Source organism: Rhinolophus hipposideros (genome assembly GCF_964194185.1).
Source record: "Rhinolophus hipposideros genome assembly, chromosome: 24".
Lineage (NCBI taxonomy): Eukaryota > Metazoa > Chordata > Mammalia > Chiroptera > Rhinolophidae > Rhinolophus > Rhinolophus hipposideros.
In genome coordinates, this window is record NC_138070.1 from 20,041,023 (window position 1) to 20,062,489 (window position 21,467).

At 43.4% G+C, this 21,467-nt stretch overlaps 1 protein-coding gene across 6 annotated transcripts in view; it reads left to right on the forward strand.

The window, feature by feature from the left end:
• SFI1 (SFI1 centrin binding protein) overlaps positions 1-21,467 on the forward strand; it is a gene marked incomplete at its 3' end in the record, with an annotated part of 76,539 nt that overhangs the window by 29,305 nt on the left and 25,767 nt on the right. For all 6 annotated transcript variants that reach the window (XR_013992445.1, XR_013992446.1, XM_081036509.1 and 3 more), the window contains 6 exons: positions 3,015-3,132; positions 4,442-4,544; positions 14,349-14,505; positions 15,900-16,061; positions 18,291-18,361; positions 19,325-19,417. Coding sequence is in view for 4 of the 6 variants with exons in the window: in XM_081036509.1 (XP_080892635.1) it covers positions 3,015-3,132; positions 4,442-4,544; positions 14,349-14,505; positions 15,900-16,061; positions 18,291-18,361; positions 19,325-19,417 (704 nt within the window). The remainder of the gene's footprint in view (positions 1-3,014; positions 3,133-4,441; positions 4,545-14,348; positions 14,506-15,899; positions 16,062-18,290; positions 18,362-19,324; positions 19,418-21,467) is intronic.

A 21,467-nucleotide genomic window follows, 5' to 3' on the forward strand; every position in this document is an offset into this window, starting at 1 on the left:
TTCTTTGTATAAATACCAAGGAGTGCGATTGCTGGCCCGTATGGTAAGAGTACCATAATTTGTTTTGTAAGAAACCGCCAAACTGCCTTCCAAATGGCTGTACTATTTTGCATTCCCGTCAGCAATAAATGAGACTTCCTGTTGTTCCATATCCTTGCCAGCATATGGTATTGTCAGTGTTCCAGATTTTGATCATTCTGATAGGTATGTAGTGGTACTGTTGTTTTGATTTTTATTTCCCTGATGACGTAGGATGTGTGGAGCATCATTTCATGTTTATATGCCATCTGTTTATCTTTTTTTCCCAAAAAATTTTATTGGGGAAGGGAAACAGGACTTTATTGGGGAACAGTGTGTACTTCTAGGAATTTTTTCCAAGTCAAGTTGTTGTTGTCCTTTCAGTCTTAGTTGTGGAGGGCGCAGCTCAGCTCCAGGTCTAGTTGCAGGGGGCGCAGCCCACCATCCCTTGTGGGACTCGAGGAGTCGAACCTGCAACCTTGTAGTTGAGAGCCCACTGGCCCATGTGGGAATCGTACCTTTTACCAAGTCAAGTTGTCCTTTCAGTCTTAGTCGTGGAGGGTACTGTTCAGCTTCAAGTTGTTGTCCTTTCAGTCTTAGTTGTGGAGGGTGCAGCTCAGCTCCAGGTCCAGTCACTGTTACTAGTTGCAGGGGGCGTAGCTCACCATCCCTTGCGAGAGTCGAGGAATTGAACTGGCAACCTTGTGGTTGAGAACCTGCCCTCCAACCAACTGAGCCATCTGGGAGGCAGCTCAGCTCAAGGTGCCATGTTCAATCTTAGTTGCAGAGGGCAGAACCCACCATCCCTTGCGGGACTTGAGGAGTTGAACCAGCAACCTTGTGGTTGAGAGCCCACTGGCCCATGTGGGAATCGAACCGGCAGCCTTCGTAGTTAGGAGCATGGACCTCTAATCGCCTGAGCCACTGGGCCGGCCCTGTTTATCTTCTTTAGTGAGGTATCTGTTAAGGTCTTTTGCCTCCTTTTTAAATAGGTTGTTCGTTGAGTTTTAAGAGTTCTTTTTATATTTTGGGTACTTCTTTATCACATGTGTCTTTTATTTTTCTCCCAGTCTGTGGCTTGTCTTCTCATTCTTTTGACATTAGCTTTTGCAGAGCAGAAGTTTTTAATTTTAATGAAGTTCAGCTTATCAATTTTTTCTTTCATGGATCGTGCCTTTGGTGTTGTATCTAGAAAGTTATCACCCTACCCAAAGTCCTCTGTGTTTTCTCCTACGTTATAGTCTAGGAATATTATAGTTTTGTGTTTTGCACTGAGGTCTGTGACCCATTTTGAGTTAAGTTTTTGAAGGGTGTAGAGTCTGTGTCTCTCTCTCTGTTTTTTACATGCAGATGTTCAATTCTTCTTCAACCACTTGTTTTGAAAGACTGCTCCATTGTATTGCCTTTTTTTCTTTGTCAAAGATAAGTTGACGATATTTATGTAGGTATTTTTCTGGACTGTGTACTCAGTTCCATTGGTCTATTTGTTTATTCTTTCACTAGTACCACACTGTCTTGGTTACTATAACTTTGTAGTAAGTCTTGAAGTTGGATAGTCTCAGTCTTCCAACTTTGTTCTCTTTTAGTGTTGGCTGTTCTAGTTCTTTTGCCTCCATATAAACTTTAGCATCAGTTTATTGATATCCACAAAATATTCTGGGATTTTGATTGGTATTGCATTGTATCTATAGATCAAGTTGGGGAAAAAATGATACCTCGACATTATTGGGTCTTCCTATCCATGAACATGGACTGTATTTATTTAGTTCTTTGATTTTGTTCATCACAGTTTTACAGTTTTTTTCATATAGATCTTGTACATGTTTTGTTATCTTTATACCTGGATGTTTCATTTTTGGGAGTGCTAATGTAAATGGTATTGTATTTTTAATTCCAAATATCAGTTGTTCTTTGCTGCTATATAGGAAAGAATTGACTTTTCTGTATGTATCTTGCATCCCGAAACCTTACTAATGAATCGCTTATTAGTTCGGTTTTTTGTTGTTGATCCCTGCATAGACAATCATGTTTGTCAAACAAAGATAGTTTTATTTTTTTGCCCCTTCTTCTGCCTCTCCCCACCCACTCTGGTTCAAGCCATTGTTTCTCAGTCTAGTTGTGTAGGACACAGCTCCGTGGCATGCTGGCATGCTGGTACTATGAGCCATGCGCTCCCTCCGGCTGAGGCAGTCGGTTGCCAGTCACTCACAGCAGCTCACGGCAGCCGATGACAGCCCACGGCCACTCACGATGGCTGCCGGCCACTCATGCTGGCTGCTCCTGGCAGCACATGGCAGCACGGGGCAGCACAGAGCAGCCCACAGCAGCTCACGCAGCCCAGCTCCAGGGAGAGCCGTTGTTCACAATCTTAGCTGTAGAGGGTGCAGCTCACTGGCCCATGTGGGAATCAAACTGGCAACGTAGGCGTGAGGAGCATGGTGCTCCAACCACCTGAGCCACCAGACCGGACCACAATTATTATTTCAAATAGCAAGTTTTATAACATTTTTTATCCTTCTTTAAACTTCATATTATGGAGAATTTTATACATCTATGAAATTGAAAGATGGAATAATGAACCTCCACATAGACCCCCCACCACCGAACTTCAGCAATTACCAACACACACACACACATATCAACTCTCTTCTCTGCTTCCTGTGTTATTCACATCATTTCATCTGTATATATCACATAGTGTATGTCTAAAAAAATAAGGGCTTTTAAAAGAAAGGATTTCTGAACAGTGCAGTGTATTGATTTTCCTTTAAATGCTTTGTAAATATGTTATCACTTGTATAACCCTTCACTTGCACATACATCCTTATTAATTTTGTAGAGCTTCACAACTTTTCCAGCAGGGGGCACTTGAAGGCTGGAGGATTTAGATATTCAAAGGAGGGAGGGATGAGTACAGAGAGCCCATGAACTTTTATCCTAACCCAGAGTATCTGTTTCTGCATACCCCTTTTTGAAAATCTCTTTGGTGCATCTAGATGTAAAGCAAAAGATGCGACAGGCCTGGAAGTCCTGGTTGATCTATGTGGTTTTTCGAAGAACCAAACTTCAGATGCAGACCAGCGCCCTGGAGTTTAGACAGCGGAGAATTTTGTGGTGAGTGTGCTCAGTTGCCCTACACATCAGCAGCTATCATTTTACGTCAGCCTTGCTGGAAAGCAGCATAAAAACCCACCTTAAAACAGTTTCGAACATAATGGATACTAATAAATACTTATTGAAAACTTGGTCAACTACAAGATCAGGTTTTCACATAATCATAAGAAGCACTGATTGCTTCTTATGCTAAAACCTGTATTAAGTTTCTGTGATTTTTTTTAAATGCAAAGTAAATCTCATTTAATCCTTACCATAAACTATGAAACAAGTACTGTTATTGCATAGATTAAGATAATACAAGTCTCAGAAAGGTTGAGTAACTTACCTGAGCTCATGTAAGTTATTTAAAATAAAAAATGTTTTGAAGTTATCTAAAATTTATTCAGCATATATTTAAAAATTCTTAATAAGTATGCAATTCTACTAGAGTCTATGGGGGAATTTTAATATACTTTTATTTATTCAATGTATATTTATTGAGGACTTAAAATGTTCCTGGTACTATTGTATTTCCCCGAAAATAAGACCTAACCTGAAAATAAGCCCTAGCATGATTTTTCAAGATGACATTCACTGAACATAAGCCGTAATGTGTCTTTTGGAGCAAAATTTAATGTAAGACCCGGTCTTATTTTCGGGGAAACATGGTATATTGGGTACTAGGGCTGCATTCAGAGAACTTATAATTCCCTAAGTGCTTAAAAAGATAGCTTGAGACTTTTAACTGAGTGATGGAGCTAACATGGCCTAGGTTAGGAGGAAAGAGATTTTGGTGGGTTTGAGTAACCAGGAAAATAGTGTTTTTGTGAAATAGAGGTTGCCAACTCTTATTTCCTTATTACTATTTTCCTATAGCAAATTAGAAAATAAGCAGAAGACAAACCAAGACTGGAATGAAACCTGGCCAGGACCGTAGGAAGGGAAGAAGGGATCCATCAAGACTGGAAATCTAAGTCAATTTTTTCGGAGATTATTCTGTGAACTCCTGATTTTTTAAATGTTGGCAATAATTCATATATTTTAAAAAAAACTCCCAAAAACCTGTGTAGGACAAACAGGGTATGTCTGTAGTGCCTAAGGCTGGATTTGACCTTAGGAACCATCAGTTTTCAACCCTTAATTGGCAGTTGTAGGACTGTTTCTTGATTGTACTGTTCAGCAGTGACTCTAATAGATGTCAGTCTAGTGATGGCACCATGAAGGAATGCAAGCTGAGCTGAGGGTCTGAGGCGCAACTCTTATTACCCTTCTCTTTTTCGAGTGGCATTTTTCTGACTGGTTCCATCTTCCATTTGCTGTTTGACAGGGTGTGGTGGAGTGAGTGGAGGCGGCGACTGGGACAGGCCCGCATGGGTCGTGCTCTCCATGCCTCAGCTGTCAGGCACAGGGCCCTGAGCCTCCAGCTGCAGGTGAGTGCAGCAGACTCGAGTTTCGGTACCCTCTGTCCATGTTGTCACGTGCACACCCACAGAGGTGGGATCAGACTCCCTAACGGAAGGCTGGCCATTCCTTGTATGTAACCTGCTATCTTTCTCTTGCTGCTTTAGGATTTTCTCTTTGTATTTCACCTTTGCCATTTTAACTATAATGTGTCTTGGTGTGGGCCTGTTTGGCTTCATCTTGTTTGGAACTCTGCACATTCCTGGGCTTGTATGTCGATTTCCTTCACCAGGCTACGGAAGTTTTCGGTCATTATTTCTTCAGATATGTTCTTGATCCCTTGCTCCTTCTCTTCTTCTTTTGGTATCCCTATGATGCAAATGTTGTTGTGCTTGATGTTGTCCCACAGGTCTCTTAAACTATTTTCATTGTTTTTTATTCTTTTTTCTTTTTGTTATTCCAATTGGGTAATTCCTGTTATCTTGTCTTCTACATTGCTTATCCAAGTCCTCTGCTTCATCTAATCTACTGGTGATTCCTTCAAGTGTGTTCTTCATTTGAGTTATGATTTCTCTATCCTTCTTTATGTTCTAAGTTTCTTAAAAATTCTTTTCATCAGTGTTCTAAACTCTGTCTGATAGGTTGGATACCTCTGTTTCATTCCTAGAGGTTTCTTCTGGTCTTTTATTTGGGATATGTTTCTTTCTTTCCTCATTCTGGCTGTTGCTCCGTGATTGCTTTCGATGTATTAGGTAGATCACCTGTGTCTCTCAGTTGTTGCTGGATGGTCTTATGTAATATGTGTCCTTTATATTCGGATTGTACAGTCTTCCTATTCTCCTGACCCGTGTATTCCAGAGGTGTCACTGTTGAAGTTCATTTTTAATTGCTTTTGGCTTGTCAGAGGGTGGGAGCTCCGGCTGATTAGCTGAGAGAATTAGCTTTGCTCACAGTGTATGAGCGGCTGAGTGGATGTTGACCTCCTCAGAGGAGGCTTGACCCCTGTGGGCTCTTGTGCCTGTGGAAAATTTCCTTTAAGAGTATTGTTTGTAGGTTCAACCAGGTAGGGCTCTGGTTTGGTCTGATGCTGGCCTCCGAGGGTATTGGTTCTGGTGTCTCTTGGGTGGGGCTCCCACTCAGCGACTTTTCAGCTGTGTCTGTTACCAGCCCATGGCTACCTGGTAGGTGCCTCAAAGCTGCATGCAGTTTGCTGCTGCCCGTGCTGGACCTGGAGTCATGTGGGGGTGGTCTCTCTGTGAACTGAGTCTGGCTGCCACCAATATTGGTCCCGAGGCAGTTTACCAAAACGCCCAGGACCCCATAGGCCTATTGCCACTTGTCAGTTGCCCATAAAGCCCAACTATTGAAAGAGGCTCTTTAGGAGCGTTTGCCTGGCTGGTTGACCTGGTGTTGAGGGTGCCCTCGGCGGTGCGGCACTAGCTGGGCAGGATGGAATTCAAGTGAGTTATGAGACCTGATTGGTGATTTTTAAGACGTTAATGCAGATTCAGATCTTACACCAATACCAGGCCTGTGACCCCCTTGAACAGCATCCCAAGGGCACTACCGCCAGCCTCCACCTCAAGCTCGCCAATTCCCAAGAGCTGCTCCTGAGTGGCTGTGTTGCAGATCGGGGGTCACCGAACACCACCAAGATGACTCCAGGGCTCTGCTATTGTAGAAAACCTTTTTCACAGTTTATGGGGGTGGGGCCGGGCACCCAGAGTTCCCCTAGCAATGCAGCGGTAGGCGGGCGAGGTGGTGTTACAGGTGTCTGAAGGCTGTGGTCAGTGGTTTCTACACATGCAGTGTCGTCTCAGCTCCTGGGCCAGTGCTGGGCCCATATCTACGTTGCAAAACAAAAACAAAGCAGGGCAAACCAACAACACCAGCAAACAAATACACCCCCACAGAAACATGATAAACAATTATCAGAAAGGAGAAACAAAAATATATAAAGAGATAGAAACAGCAGAACAAGACAGAAAAACAGTAACCAAAGCAATAACAAAACAAACAACCCCCAGAAACAACAACAAGAAAACAGATGAAAGAAAAAGAATAAAATGGAACAAAAGATGAAAGAAAAAATTAAAAAAGAAACATATAAAAAAGAAAAAGAAAAAAACGGTGATAAAAAAGGAAGAAAGAAGAGAACTGAACAAACAAAAAAGGTCTCTGTGCCCGCTTTAATCTGCAGGCCATTTGCTCAGCAATAGAGAATGTCTTGGCGACTCAGCATCAGCTGTGTGGAGGGCAAAGGCCCAGCGTAGGCCTCCCTCTCAGGCTCACAGTTTCCTATGAGCTGCCCACAGTTGACTGCTGTGGGCTCTGGGGCCATGCTCACCACCAAAAATCCCCACAGGTTGTTGCAGGCTGTCGACTCCTGCAAAAACCCTCTGTGGACTTTGGAGGTGGGGGCCAGGCACCAACATCCCAGAGTGCCCCCATAGTGCAGGTCTAGGTGGGCGGGGCAGGTCCCCAGGGCACCACCAAGTCAGAGCAGCACGTTCCTACACCGGCAAGCAGCCCGGACAAACGTCGGCACGAATGCCTGGGCCAGATCACGCCACCGTGCAGCTCCCAGCCCAACACTCTCTGGAAAACTCTCAGTCTCTGTCTCCCAGCCCGTGGATCAGGTAGAGCAGACAGTCAGGCACTGCCCTGGTAATTCTGCCCACGGAGTGTGGAGAGCAGGGACCCAAGGCAGCACGAGCCCGTGTCTCAATCAGCAGCCTTTCGGAGCCGGACCGTGCCCGACATTCAGGCCTCTCTCTAGCAATGGATCAGAAGCCGTGTGCAGAGCCGGGATCCCAGGCATCATGTGCATGCACATGCGCACACCTGTGCCGATTCCCCTAGACCAATGCAGTCCCGAACCTGACCCTCTGTGGGTGGGCTTAACCCTGAAAAAGTGGCGCTCTCCTGTATACCACCGGTGTGCAAGCTCTACACAGGCGGAACAATGGTCCCCAAACCTCTAACTCCCGCGCCAAAGGTGCTCAGCTCAGTCATTCCCCACAGGCTCCTGGGCCCCCACCCACGGAGCCACTCCCTCCACCAGGGACCAGGTGAATGCTCACCAGCAAGTGAGTCTGTGTGCTAGCTCCACAGGAGGGCGACTGGCCCTCCGCCCCACCAAGTTTAGCAGAGAGTCCTCACTGATTTCTACTGCTAGCAATCACGGAACTCCCCTTCCCAGCAGAGGAACTCTGGGCTGGGGAACCTGGCGTGGGGCTGAAGGGTCCCTCCCCCAACAGGGGAAGCCTCTTCCACTGAGGTTGCCCTCTCACCCGTGGGCCTGGAGTCAGCCTGCCTTACGTCTCCACCCTTCTGCCAGTGTCGTTGTGGCCCCTTCTTTAAATCCTTTGTTTAGAGTTCTGTTCAGCTAGTGTTCAGATGAATTCCGAGGTTGAATGTTGTATAAATTATTTGTAATTTTGATGTGCTCCTGGGAGGCAGTTGACACAGCGCCAGTCTATTCTGCCATCTTTTAGGATTTTTATTGTACACTGACTTTTTACATTAGATTAGGGAAAATTGTCAAGTGTATGATATTGAGTCATCCCATCCATGAACTTGATATATATCTCATAATATTGATGAGCATGAAAGGGTGCAATATTGTAATTTATAAGAAATATATATTTGATCATTTAGGTGACTAAAATATATTTTTCATATATATTCAGTTGTCCACAATTCCTGTCTCACAGCTCCTGGAACAGTCAGAATTTCCTAAGGGTGTCTTTTGTTATGTTAACGAGGTGACTTTTGGAATACACCTAAGGATGGGGTCTGGTTGCCAGTGGAACCAACCACGCGATTAGAGTGTCGGATTTTTCAGTTCCCCCAACACCCAACATCCCAGGAAGGGAGAAGGGCTGGAGATTGAGTTAATAGCCAATGGCCAATTGTTAATCAATCATGACTATGTAATGAAGGCTCCATAAAAACCCAAAAGGATATGAGGTTCAAAGAGTTTCCAGGTTGGTTGGTGAATATGTGGAGATGCGGAGAGAGGGGCATGTCTGGAGGGGGCAAGGAAGCTCCATTCCCCTTTCGCACATACTTTGCCCTATGCATCTGTTCCATCTGGCTGTTCCTGAGTTAATATCCTTTTATAATAAACTAGTGATCTAGTAAGGAACATGTTTCTCTGAGTTCTGTGAGCTGTTCTAGAAAAATAATCATACTCAAGGAGGGAGTTATGGGAACCTCTGATTTCTAGCCAGTCATCAGAAGTACAGGTAACAACCTGGACTTGCAATTGGCATTCTTGAGTTGGAGGAATTCTTTAAAACCCTCAATCAATAGCCAGTTGGTCAGAAGCACAGGTAAGAGTGGGGGCGGGAGGGGCTGAGGCAGCCTTGTGGGGTGGAACTCTTAACCTGTGGAATCTGATGCTGTCTCTGGATAGATGGTGTCAGAATTGAGTTGAATTCTTGGACGCTAGCAAGTCCAAGAATTGCTTGTTGGTGTGGGGTCAAACCTCTGTACACCCTTCCATGTTGGAATTGGGTCCAGGAAACCAATTTAGAGGGAGAGTAGGAAGGATTAGGTCATGAGGTGACAAGGAGAAGGCTGTAAGGCTTTGCAGGCTGTACCCATAAAGGCTCTGGCTCTTATTCCGGGGAAGATGGGAAGCTACAGGCTTTGAACGGAGGAGTGATATGATGACACTTAACCCCTTAATAGGATCCCTCTGGTTCATTGTGTGCTTCCAAAGGAATTTTGAATAAGAAAGGGAAGAAGAGATACGTGTGTGTGACAGTGAGCATGTGTGAGCGTACACGTGTGCTTATATTCAAGAAGAAATAATGGAAAAATAAAAAACTAGCAAAAAAGTGGTTACCTATAGAAGGAGGAAGGGAACAGTGTGGGAACAAAGTACTTCTGTGAATTTACTTCGTTATAAATTTTTAACTTTGGAACTGTGTAGAAATGTTATATAACTAAAAAAAAAAAAAAAAGTAAACCAAAAGTGAAAAAAAAAAGGAATCGAGGATTTTAAAACACACTGAAACAAACATACCAAGTTTGTAGCAATGACTACAGAGAAAATAATTACTTCAAGCAGCTTGAAAATACAGTATTTTGATTGTTCATCCCTAGTGGGATGTATTCTAAAGACACAAAGAACTGATAAGAAATCTGAAACTGTATTTAGTAGTCTTGCTAGTAGCAGGTTTGGAATTATGTTGAAATATAGCTCCATTATAAGATAAAGCAAATAGCTATGGCAGTGTCATCAGGAATCACGATTTTTCAGGGTGAGAGATTACAAGTATAAAATCAAAGAAATAAGAGTCCTGTAATCTGAAACTGGAAATGTCAATATCAATATGGACTCGTTTGTTGATTTTTGGTTTTTTCCCCCACCTAAAAAAATCTACTTCTAACTTTACTGAAAATGAAAAGTCTTGGAAGCAGTAACATAGCATTTAGCCTCCCCAGTGTCCAAGTGGTGGTCCCTAAAAGAAACTGAGGTGTTTTTGTTTTTGTTTTTTTGAGAAATGGCTGATTCCAGGTCTATTGTAGGAAATAGACATCATAAGCCTAAGTTATCATGTGCTGGAAAGAAAATTAATAGAGGTTAATGGGGTTGTGTCAGGACTCCCATAGGCTTAAGACAGAATAATGTGTGCATCAAAAAGAATAATGACTACAGTGGATTAAAAACGTATCAGATATATAAAAATTCATGTGTTCATAATGAGAAATAAAAAGGAACTCATTGGTCACAATTTGGGGTGGCTAGAGCATTAACTCAATTCTTTGAAAATTAATGAAGGTAATTTTATCTTCCTTTCCTGTACAAAGGAATCTCTGAGAAACCAGAGGGTTAATGAGAGAGTAGACCTCTTTATAGAACTCTAGTGAATAAATGCAGGAGCACTAGAATTGGGAAATCGCTCTTTTGCCACCGCTAGTGAGAAGATGGATCTAGGCGGAAATCACTAGGTGAAAGACATGGGAAAATACCATGGAGGGATAGGATGATGCCATCTGAAGCCACGGATTACACTTGGCCCTAATAAAACTGGCAGCCAGCCATGAAGTGCCCCATGATGCAATGTGATGGGAATTACCTAGGACCACTCGAGAATTGTTCTTGTCCAGAAATTTGAACATGACTCCAACCATATCTAACATGAATCTAACAATTGATGGAAAATATAGGGATCATGTTACCGAACGCAGATTCAGTGCGGCTTGCCACCTGGAGTCCGAGACATGAGAGTGAGAAGGGTTGGTGAGGAGAAAAAGCATCTTTTATTGTAGATGCCGGCAGCTAGGGAAGATGGTAGACTCACATCTAAAGATCCACCTTCCCTGAGCCAGAATGATTAAGGGGTTTTATAGGCAGGTAAATGGGAAAGAACAAAGGAAAGCAGTCTTCAGAGCTGACAGTCGAGAAGTCATCCCCTGGCCTCTTCCGAGGCCTTAGGTCTGTCAACAACGAATGGCTGGGGAGCTGGGGAGTTAAGATCAGCCGCTGTTTTCAGGTTAGGGTGTTAACTAGTAAGGTATGGGTAGCCTTGAGAAAGGAAACAAATGGACTTAGTTAATCAGTGAGGGGAGAGACATAGCTAATTACTGAGGGGAGAAACAGAGAAAACAGCTGAATATCTGGATAAATCAAACTGTAAGCTGGCTAAGTTTAATTTCCTTGGTCTACCAAGTTTCACCCTTACAATCAGAGGAATGAGTTTAAGGCACCTTCAGGAGACAATCAACCAAATCTAAAATGTGGGGCATTTTATAGGATAAGTGACCTGGTTTCTCTAACAAATTGGTGGCATGAAAGAGAAAAAAGGCAAGGAGAGAAATTGTCATGTAAAATGGAGAGATGTAAGTGACATAACAACCAAAAGGTACTAACCATTGTCACCCCAATAAATTTTAGTGTAAAAAGAAAAAGAAAAGAAAAAGGGCCACTCTGGCTGTTGTGTTAAGAATAAACCATACTATGCCCCAGAGCTGGTACTGTGTATGGGCACCGAGATCCCCTTGAAGTGTTAATCTTGAGCAGTGACAGCTGGGGAGGCTCCTGCCAGCCTGCTTCTCATTAGTGTTTATATGTTAATATGCTTGTAAATTCAAAAAAAAAAATAAAGAATAGACAATAGACAAGAATAAAAGCAGGAAAAACAGTTAAGAAGCTCTTACAAAATTCCGGGTGAGATTTTGGACCAGGATGATAGCAAGATGGTGTGGATTCTAGGTATGTTTTGAGGGTATTATCAACAAGAATTGCTAATGGATAGATAAGATGTGAAGTTTCAGAGACAGTGCAAGATGAAGACAGGTTTTTGGCCTAAGTAACTGGACCAATGGAGTTGTCATTTACTGAAATGGGGAAGATGGAGGGAGAAGCAGGTTTATAGGGAAAGATTAGGAGGAGCTCCGTTCTCAGCTCCACGTTTCAGCCTGATAGGTCTTTTGAATAATCACGAGGAGGCAGTGGATATATCTGTGGAGTAGTTAGGATGGGTCCAGATCTGAGATATAAATTTGGGAGTCTTTAGCATGCAGATGGTATTTAAAGCTATGAAACTGGATGAAAACACGAAGGGAATGATGAGTAGCTAGTGAAGAGGTTCCAGGACTGAGCCTTCGAGGTGATAATCAGCTACAGGAACAAAGGAGCCTGGAGTTATCCTGGGAGCCATGTGAGGGAAGGTGTGTCACATGCTTCTGGCAGATCTGGGAAGATGAGGACTGAGATTTGACCTTTGGATTGGGATTGAGATAAATGGAGATCGTGATACTCTTGATGAGAGCAGTTTCTGTAAGCCTGGTAGGGAGAGGATTCAAGGAAGCCAGCTTGGAAGAAGAGAAATGAGAAAAGAGCTCTTTTGAGGAATTTGGAAAAGAAAGAAAAGAAGTTGAGTGTTAATGAGCCAGGTTAGTTAGCTTGTCGTTAGGTAGACAGGGAGGTCTCTGGTGGAATAAACAAAGACAGCATATCCTAAAACTCCAGGTTTTGAAATCATTCCTTCACTCCAGGACAAAATATAAGGATGCCTTGAGGTTAATAATAAAATTCCTTTTGACATGAAGCAGATCTGATAGATAAGAGTGGGTTATTTTGCTAATTCCTTCAGGATGGGCAAGCAGGACAAACCTGGTAAAAGAATTTCATTAAAAGGCACCAGCTCAGCTTCCCCAAACAGGCAAGGGAAGGTATAAAAGTAAGAGCTTTTGCCTCAGTCACTGGGCACCTCCATTTGGCTTGCCCTCCCGCTCGGGAGCTCTGACCCTTTGTTTTCAATAAACTATCCTCTTTTTAAAACTCTGCCTCTCCTGGGTCGGTGTTTCCATTCTTCAGTCTCACGAGACACGATCCCAGTACCCTACATTATTTGGGGACTCACAGACTTAAAAGTCCCCTACATTATTTGGGGACTCACAGAGACATATTCCTCCTTCGTTAGCTGGGTGGTAAAGTGTGGTCTAGAGAGAGATGTTAGTTCATTGGTTTGAGAATTACTGATTCATTCTTTTTACAAAGTATTTTTGTGGCAGCAATCTTTTCCCTTCAAGTTTTTATTTTTGACAAATACCAAATCACAGAAAAAGGTGGATACTGTATACTGTTCATTAGTTTAACTGTTGTTTACATCTCGCCACATTTTCTTTCTCTTATTATATTAACGTATTTCATGTTTTCAGAGCCACTGTTAGGTTGCAGACATAAAGTGTACCCTAAATACTTTAGCTTATATTTTCTAAAAATAAGGATGTTCTCCTATGCAACCACAATATCATTATCATATCCAAGAAATTTAATATAGATATGATAATATTTAAAACACAGTTTATATTCAGACTGTATAATTTTGCTATTTTAATGTCAGGTTCAAGTCCCATGAAAGGTCTCACCCATTGCTTTTGGTTGTCACATCCTGAAGGGATTTTTTTTTTTTTTTAGGATGGGAGAAATAATAGCTCATTCATATGCTCATTTATATGCTGATTTTAAAAATCTAATAGTGAAAATTGACGATGCAGAAGTGGGAGAAATTGCCAGAGTGATAAACTTGAGAAGATGACAGCGGATGGGATGTATCCATCATGGGGCAGCGGTGACCTCTGATAGGAGCAGGGACAGTTTATCCAGAGTATCCAAGAGAGAAGACAGAGCCTGTGGGTAGGTGGTGGGTCTAGTAGAGGGATCTTGAGAAAATTTTCTTTTGATTGCTTTTATTTTCTTGGTGAAATAGGAAGAATGTTATTCAGCTGAGAGGAAGGAAAGGCGAAAACATGTTACAGGTTTAAGAAAAGGTATAAAGTCGTTATCTGAGGTAGTTGTCTTCAAAGTAGGGCATGCATATTGCCTCGTACACACAAAGACTTTCCTAAGGGTGCACATTGATGGACAGTCTTAAGGGACTCCTTTCGTAGACACTGAGTTTCTGTAGGCATGCTTCCAGGAAACTAATGTGTCTGAGAGAGGGCCTCTTGACAGTAGGCTCCCTCCCACTTTGGAAGAAAAGGCAGACCCTCACCTGTCCCAACTCTGAATTAATTCTATTACCCCTTGGATTGTCCCTGCTTCTTGTCTGCTCATTGATTTTAGTATTCCTCTTTATTTTTGTTCTTAATCTAGGAAAAAAAACCCAACTTACTTTCTAGAAGCAGAATGCCCTTCTTAAAGATCCTTCCACCCCATCTTCCCATAGTTTATGACCCTGCTTAGGGATTGCTGGTTCCTTGTTTCCCACGTTAGCTTTTCCAGTGTGTCTCTATTTCTTTTTTCCCTTCTTGGCACTTCACCTCTGCTTTCCTGCTTCTCCTTTGATCATGGTCTTTTCTCTGGTTTTCAGGCTTGGTCGCGGTGGCGGGAACAGCTCCTGTGTGTCCAGAGGGAGAGATGGCAGGCTGTCTCTGCAGTGAAACACCATCAGCACTGGCAAAAGTGGAGATCCCTGAAGGCCTGGCTTGAATACTTGCAGGGCCGTAGAGTGAAGAGACAGCGGAACAGTGAGCAGAAGTCCCGGGCTTGAGAGACAGAGGGTTGGGTCACCACTTCCACTCTCCGTCTGCCAGTGGTGCTAATTTATTAAGGAGAGATATAATCATATTATGCCATAAATTTTGGAAAAAGGATACTGAGGAGGAAAATACATCATCCTTGATTGACATTTAAGTGATTTTCTTCTGGCATATATTTCTTTTCTTTTATGCATATATTTTATTCAGTAGGGTCTTAATTATGCTATAACTGTTGTGATTATTATGATGAATATACGTACAATGGTTGCGTATTGCTTTTTCCCCCCATACAACTAACAACCACTTTCCTATGTCTTTTAAGTGTTCTTCATAATTGTTATTTTTCTAATGATTGTATTTTATAGAATGACTCACCATAATCTATTTAGCCATTTTTCTGTTGATAGAAATTTAGATTGTTTGTTTCTCCCCAATTATGCAAATGAATGTGATTTATGTTGTTGAGTTTTTTTGAACATGCTTCAAATGGTTTATTTTCCAGTGAGAGTTCAGAAGTAATAATACATAGGTCATGATCGTCAGTACTTTCTGTACTTTGGTTTCTTAAACCTACGCAGAAGTGACTCAAGCCCTGTGCTAGACACTGGGTTGGGCTCTCCAGCTTTCACCGAGGTCTCCCTGCAGAAATCTTCCAGGCTGTTATACTGCCTCTTGGAAAAGTTTGAATGTGTTCATTTGAGAATAGTGACAGGGCACCAGTCACTATTGTCTAGTTGCCCAAGCTTTAAGGTAAAGGCATTAAGCTATTGGACATGATGAGCTGCAGACTAACGTTTGTCCAATTACGGCCTTTGAATTCCAGGGCCTACTCCTTTCCACTTCCTGGACTTGAGCTCATCAGGCCATTAGCTAATTGGTGTTAAAAGGAGATAAAGCTGGCAGCCCTATCAGCCTGACTGAAAGCTCAGAAAAGCCTTCGCCAGCATGGTGACTAAGTTGTGTGTCATTGACAGTCTCTAAAGTACTATCCGGGAGACATCAGTAAAGAGTAATAAACAAACATAAATTTTTAAAAAGATAGTGATCAGTCAAGTAAAACTGAGTCTTTAAAAGCAGCATTCTCTATTCCTACTCATCAGTAGTAAGCAGGAGTCTCAGATCTTTGATGTAACTGATTTTATAGCATCCACCTCCCTAAAATTACAGACCTGTTCTTATTCCTTGGAGAGAAGAGATATAGCTAAGGGACTCCTAATAACCCTCCTTTGTTTAAAACTACGTTTGTTCTGGGACTCTGTGAGAGCAGCCTTGGATTCCTTCTGTCTGCCAGTAGCAGCGTTCAGCTTGTCTTAAAGATGCTTCCAGCCCATTGCCCAGTCTTGGTGTGGGGGGCAGCACTTAAGTTATTTTCTCCATTGCAGAGATGGCTGAGCGATTCCACCGAGTCACCGTGCTCCAGACACACTTCTGTGATTGGCAGTGGGCCTGGGAGCGGAAGGAGAGCTTGTATGCCCACCAGGCTCAGTTGGAGGTGCTGGCCAGAAAGATGGCACTGCGCAGGGCCTTTACTCACTGGAAACACTGTATCCTTTTCAGCCACCCAGGCCTGTCCGCCTCAGTCAGGACAGCACGAACTCAGCAGCCTATAAGATCAGTCAGGACAATAGGGGAGACAGTTACTAAACAGTTTAAGACAGTCCTGATTTATGTTGTCTTTTTTCTTAAAGTTTTTGTTTCATTGGGAATATTCAAGTAGTATGTGTAACGTACCTTTACAGTTTAAAGAATAATAATAAAATGAACACCTCTGTACCCACCACTCAGCTTAAAACATAGAACATTGCTAACACCCGTCTGTCATGCCGGGTGTCATGTGGGGTCTCAGCTCCCACTCCCCATGTAAGAACGCAGGACATGGTGAGGCCAAAAAGGAACACCCACGGAGCCATAGGTAGGGGAGTCATATCACTATATTCTCGCTGGCGGCTGGGCTGGAGACACAGGAAGCAGGAGCCACACGATCCGCAACCTGCCATCCACTTCTCTCTGCTAGCCAGCCTCACTTGCTAGCTGCTATCCGCTCTTGCTAGCTCAGCCACCATCCACTGCTAGCGTAGCCACGGCAGTTATATTAGTGGCCAATGGCTCACCGGTTACAGCTGATGGCCAACTAGCCATAGCTGATGGCCATCCAATCACAGTTGATGGCTATTTACTACCTGAGCCAGCGCCTTTCCACGTGAGGCCGAGAGCCTGGAAACTGCACTCCTGCCTCTGTCCCTACACCTTCTCTGCTCCTCCCTGACTGCATTCCTTTCCTGTGCCTCAGAGGTGACCCCACTCTCCTGAATTCTATGTTACCATTTCATCACTTTTCTTGGCAGGATTTTTTAAGCCTAGCCTTTGCTCCAGCGTTACTGTTCTGAATCACTGCCCCCACCACAGTATGTGCCCAGGTGTGAGGATTTAGACTGCCTGGGATGTGATCCACACATTCGTTTGTTCACTGAACTCTTGCTTTGTTTTAAACCAGGGGTATCTAAACTTTTTTCAACGTTTTTCACCAAGGGCCATATGCGGTAAAATACGCAAACAGCCAGGCCACTCACTCAAGGTGAAGTACGTATTGCCTCACCTGGTTTATTTAAGTAAACTAAATATATTTTTGGAATTGGCTGTGGGCCAATTAACAATGGATTGCGGACTGCAGTTGGCCCGCGGGCTGCAGTTTTCACACCCCTGTTTTAAACTCTTGCCTTAGTTCTGGAATCTGGACAAACTCAGAGACTCACAGTAGTTCATTGTCCAGTGGGGAAAATAGACATGAAAATGGGTCTTTTACAGTATGGCGTGTAAGTGCTGTCATAAAAGTGTGTATGCAGTTCTGCGAGAGCTACTGTGGCAGTTCAGCCGCGGGGGTGATGTCTGCGCCGAATTGAAGTCTTAGGGGATGACAAGTTCGTCCAGTAGAGAAATCAGGAAGGGCGTTGCTGGTCGGAGGAATGGCATTTACACAGGCATTGATGAGGAAAAGCATCCAAGGATGGCAATGGGGGTGGGGGCTGTAGTGAGTTGTAGGGGTGTGGATAGGAGAGCTGTCGTTCAGCGCAGGTAGGTGTAGGCTGGGGCTCCTTGTGTGTGGTGGTTGGGAATTTGGGCTTTATTCTGATGGCAGTGGCGGTGCTCTGGAAGTTCGTGAGAAGTGGTGCAGTAGATGTGTACTTCATAAAGGATAAATCTAGATTAGAGGAGCGAAGGGAGCACAGGGTGACCAGCTATGTGAGGAGGCTCTCTTGCCAGTCTGTGGGAGGGGCAAGTCAAATGAACTGCAGTGTGCTGGGGGCAGGGACAGAAGAACGGGAAAGATTTAGGAGAGCAGGTGGACTTGGCGACTGAGTAGATGCAGGGAGTGGGAGGAGAAGATGTTTGAAAATAACTCCAAGCTTCTTAGCTTAAACATCTGACTGGATTGTGATGCCAAAACAGAGAATGCAGAAGAAAGAGTGGGTTCTGCTTTAGATATGGCAATTCTGAAATGTTTACTGCAGTTGGTGGCCATTTATCTCAACTATCTTTTGCCTCTCGTGCAATGGGCATGAGGGGACAAAGGCAAGGCCAGCTGTTTGGTAAGTGACTCACGTGGTTTCCCTTTGCCCACCCTTCCTTGGGTCATCAGGAGGAAACAGAGGTGGACATCAGCCCACTGGCATATCCGTGATCCCCTGCAGCCAGAACGCTTCAGATGGGTCACTAGGATTGTACTGTGCGGGGCTGGGAACCTTGTTAAGACGAAAGGCCTTAACTCCTGGCAGATGTGCTGCTGTGTGCCGAAGGAGCTGCCCAGTGGAAGGTGGCAGAAGAGCACTGTAGGCGCAGCTTGCTGGTAAGCTTGTCAGCCTTGCTCAGGCATCCGCTCTTGGGGTTCCGAGCCACATCATACTCTTTTAAGTGCATCTGATCATGTGGGAGCTTCAATCATGAAGCCCTCCTTTGTTGCAGGTATCCCTATTTTCATTTTGGATCAGAGATGGTAATGGTGTGGGGTCAAAGGGGTTTGGAGCTATAAACGAACCTTAGAAATGATCTAGTCCTGGGTTTTTTCACATGGCAGGCCACCTTTTAAATGGTGGGAGCCTTGTCTGTGAAATCAAAGTAGACATGCTGTGGATGAAGCAAGGTCTAGGGAGTAGTCCCTCCTCTGGCTGCTGTCCTCCACCCTCACCAACCCTTTTAGTATCCTATGGGGTTCCGTAGAACACAATTATGAGAATCCCTGATTGCTTCACTGTCTCAGAAAACTGAAGCCCAGGGCGTGGGGGAATGGGCTTTGCCTAGTCACATGGCAGACACTGTTGATGGAGCTTGAGCCAGGTCTGCTTGACCTGCCCCTACCCTGACCCCCTTTCTCACCGAGGATTCCTTCTCTTCCTTCTGTTCTGCTCTTGCAAAACTGCATTAATAATTGTGCAAGTATACACGTTGACTCCACGTGGTAAAAAAACAAAACAAAATGAAAAACCCCCCATAGGCTAAAAATCTGTCTCCTTTCTGAAAGGCAAAGTTGATGTTTTTAACCTTTGTCTGCAGTGTTCCCATCTGGGTCATGGGGATCTCTCCTGGTCGGAGATGAAGGTGTGTTCGTTCCTGTGCATTATCTGTGAACGGCAGGGAAGTTTGACAGCTATTTAAGTGCCTACTGGGTGGCCTGGCTTGTATCAGGCTCCCAGTTGAAACTCAAAGCAGAGAAACACTCTCAGGGACATGGGAGCAGCTGTGAACTGTGACTGAGCTGTTTTTAAAGATACAGCTGATTTGTGACTGGTTGTGTCCTTTCTTCTTTTCACAGCTCTTTTGCTTTAGAGCTCTGAAAGACAATGTGACCCGTGCCCACCTGCAACGACTAAGAAGGAATCTCGCTCACCAGCAGCATGACATCGCGGTGAGGGTCGTCTTCTGTATCAAGGGAGCTCTTCTGATAACCATTCCCCTTTTAATCTTTGTGCTTACCGATTTGTCCACAGATCTTTAGACTGAAACCTTAGTGTCCGTTTTCTTTAGTAATCTATACCGGCTGATAGAGAAACCTGTGTTTATGCCTTTTTGGATCCCATTTTGTATCTGTTTGCTAAGAAAATTGATATTTGAATCAGAAGTCAGGGACTGTGGATTCTTTTTTTGTTTTTAAAGATTTTTACTAAAATGTAGCTAACATGCAATCTTATGTTAGTTTCAGGTGTGCATCATAGTTATGCAGCAGTACCCACCCAGCACTATACTCAGCCCTTTACCACATTGTTGATTATATTCCCTGTGCTAAAGCGATCTTAATGTAAGTCCAGCAGCCATCTGACACTGTACCACGCTGTCACAATATTGTTGATCTCCCCTCCTTTTTAAATTTTTCAATTGGAGTTGACAGTATTATTTTATATTAGTTTTAAGTATATAGTGTTGTGGTTAGACATTCATATAATTTAGGAAGTGATCCCTCTGACTAGTACCACCTGGCACTATTACCATATTATTGACTATGTTCCCTATACTTTACATCCACATGATGACTATTTTATAACTACCAATTTGTATTTCTTAATCCCTTTACCTTTTTCACCATGCTCCCAACATCCCTCCTATCACCCCGATAGATCTTCTACCCATCTGACACCATACATAATTATTACAATATTATTGACTATATTCCATATGCTGTACCCTACATCCCCACGACTACTGTGTAACAAGCAATTTGTACTTCTTAATCCCTTCCCCTTTTCACCCACTCCCAACCGCCCTCCCATCTGGCAACCATCAAAATGTTTTCATATCTACACATTTGTTTCTGTTTTGTTTGTTCTTTTGTTCTTTATATTTCACTTATAAGTAACATCATATGACATTTGTGTTTTGCTGTCTAACTTACTACACTCAGAACTGTACCCTCTAGGTCCATCCACGTTGTCGCAGATGGCAAGATTCCATTCTTTCTTATAGCTGAGTAATAATCCATTGTATATATGTACCACCTCTTCTTTATCTATTCATCCATTCAGGGACACCCAGGTTGGCTTCATAGTTTGGCTTATGTTAATAATTCTGCAGTGAACATACGGATGATCACGTCCCGTCGAAGTAGCATTCTGGGGTTCTTTGGATAAATTACCCAGAAGTAGGATTACTAGGTTCTTCTTTGCCTCTTGTTATAGTCTTTGTTTTAAAGTCTGTTTTGTCTGCTCTAAGTATTGCTACCCCAGCTTTTTGTTTACTTGTTTTCCATTTTTATGAAATATCTTTTTCCATCCCTTTACTTTCAGTCTGTGTGTATATTTCGATCTAAAGTGCGTCTCTTGTAGGCAGTGTATATAAGGGTCTTGTTTTCTTATCCATTCAGCCCCCCCCCCCATCTTTTGACTGGAGCATTTAATCCATTTCAATTGAAAATAATTGTTGATAGGTATGTAGGTATTGCCTACATACCTATATATATATATTTTTTTTTTTTTTCTTCTTCTTCTTCTTCTTCTTAAGTCCTCTAAGATTCCTTGTAATACTGATTTGGTAGTGATGAACTCCTTTAGCTTTTTCTTATGTGGGAAGCTTTTTATCTGTCTTTCGATTCTAAATGATAGCTTTTCTCTGTAGAGTAATCTTGGTCGTAGGTCCTTCCTTTGTATCACTTTGAACATTTCGGGCCAGTCCCTTCTGGTCTGCAAAGCTTTTGTTCAGAAATCAGCTGACATCAACCCTCAGGCCCATTGGTTGAGGGACTACAGCAGTGGAGGAGCTGTGGTGCGGAGGCTGATCCCATTGAGCAGGATCTGCCTCAGCACGACTCTGGCGCCGGCCCAATCGCCCCTTGGGTGTGTCTTTCTTGGAGGCAGCTGGGTGATGCTCCAGCTCATTTCACAGCTGGCCACTGGGGGCGCCAGCCCCAGGATTGCCTTGGAGGGGATCCGCTGCAGGTCAAGTTCAGCTATAGCCCGTACTCCACC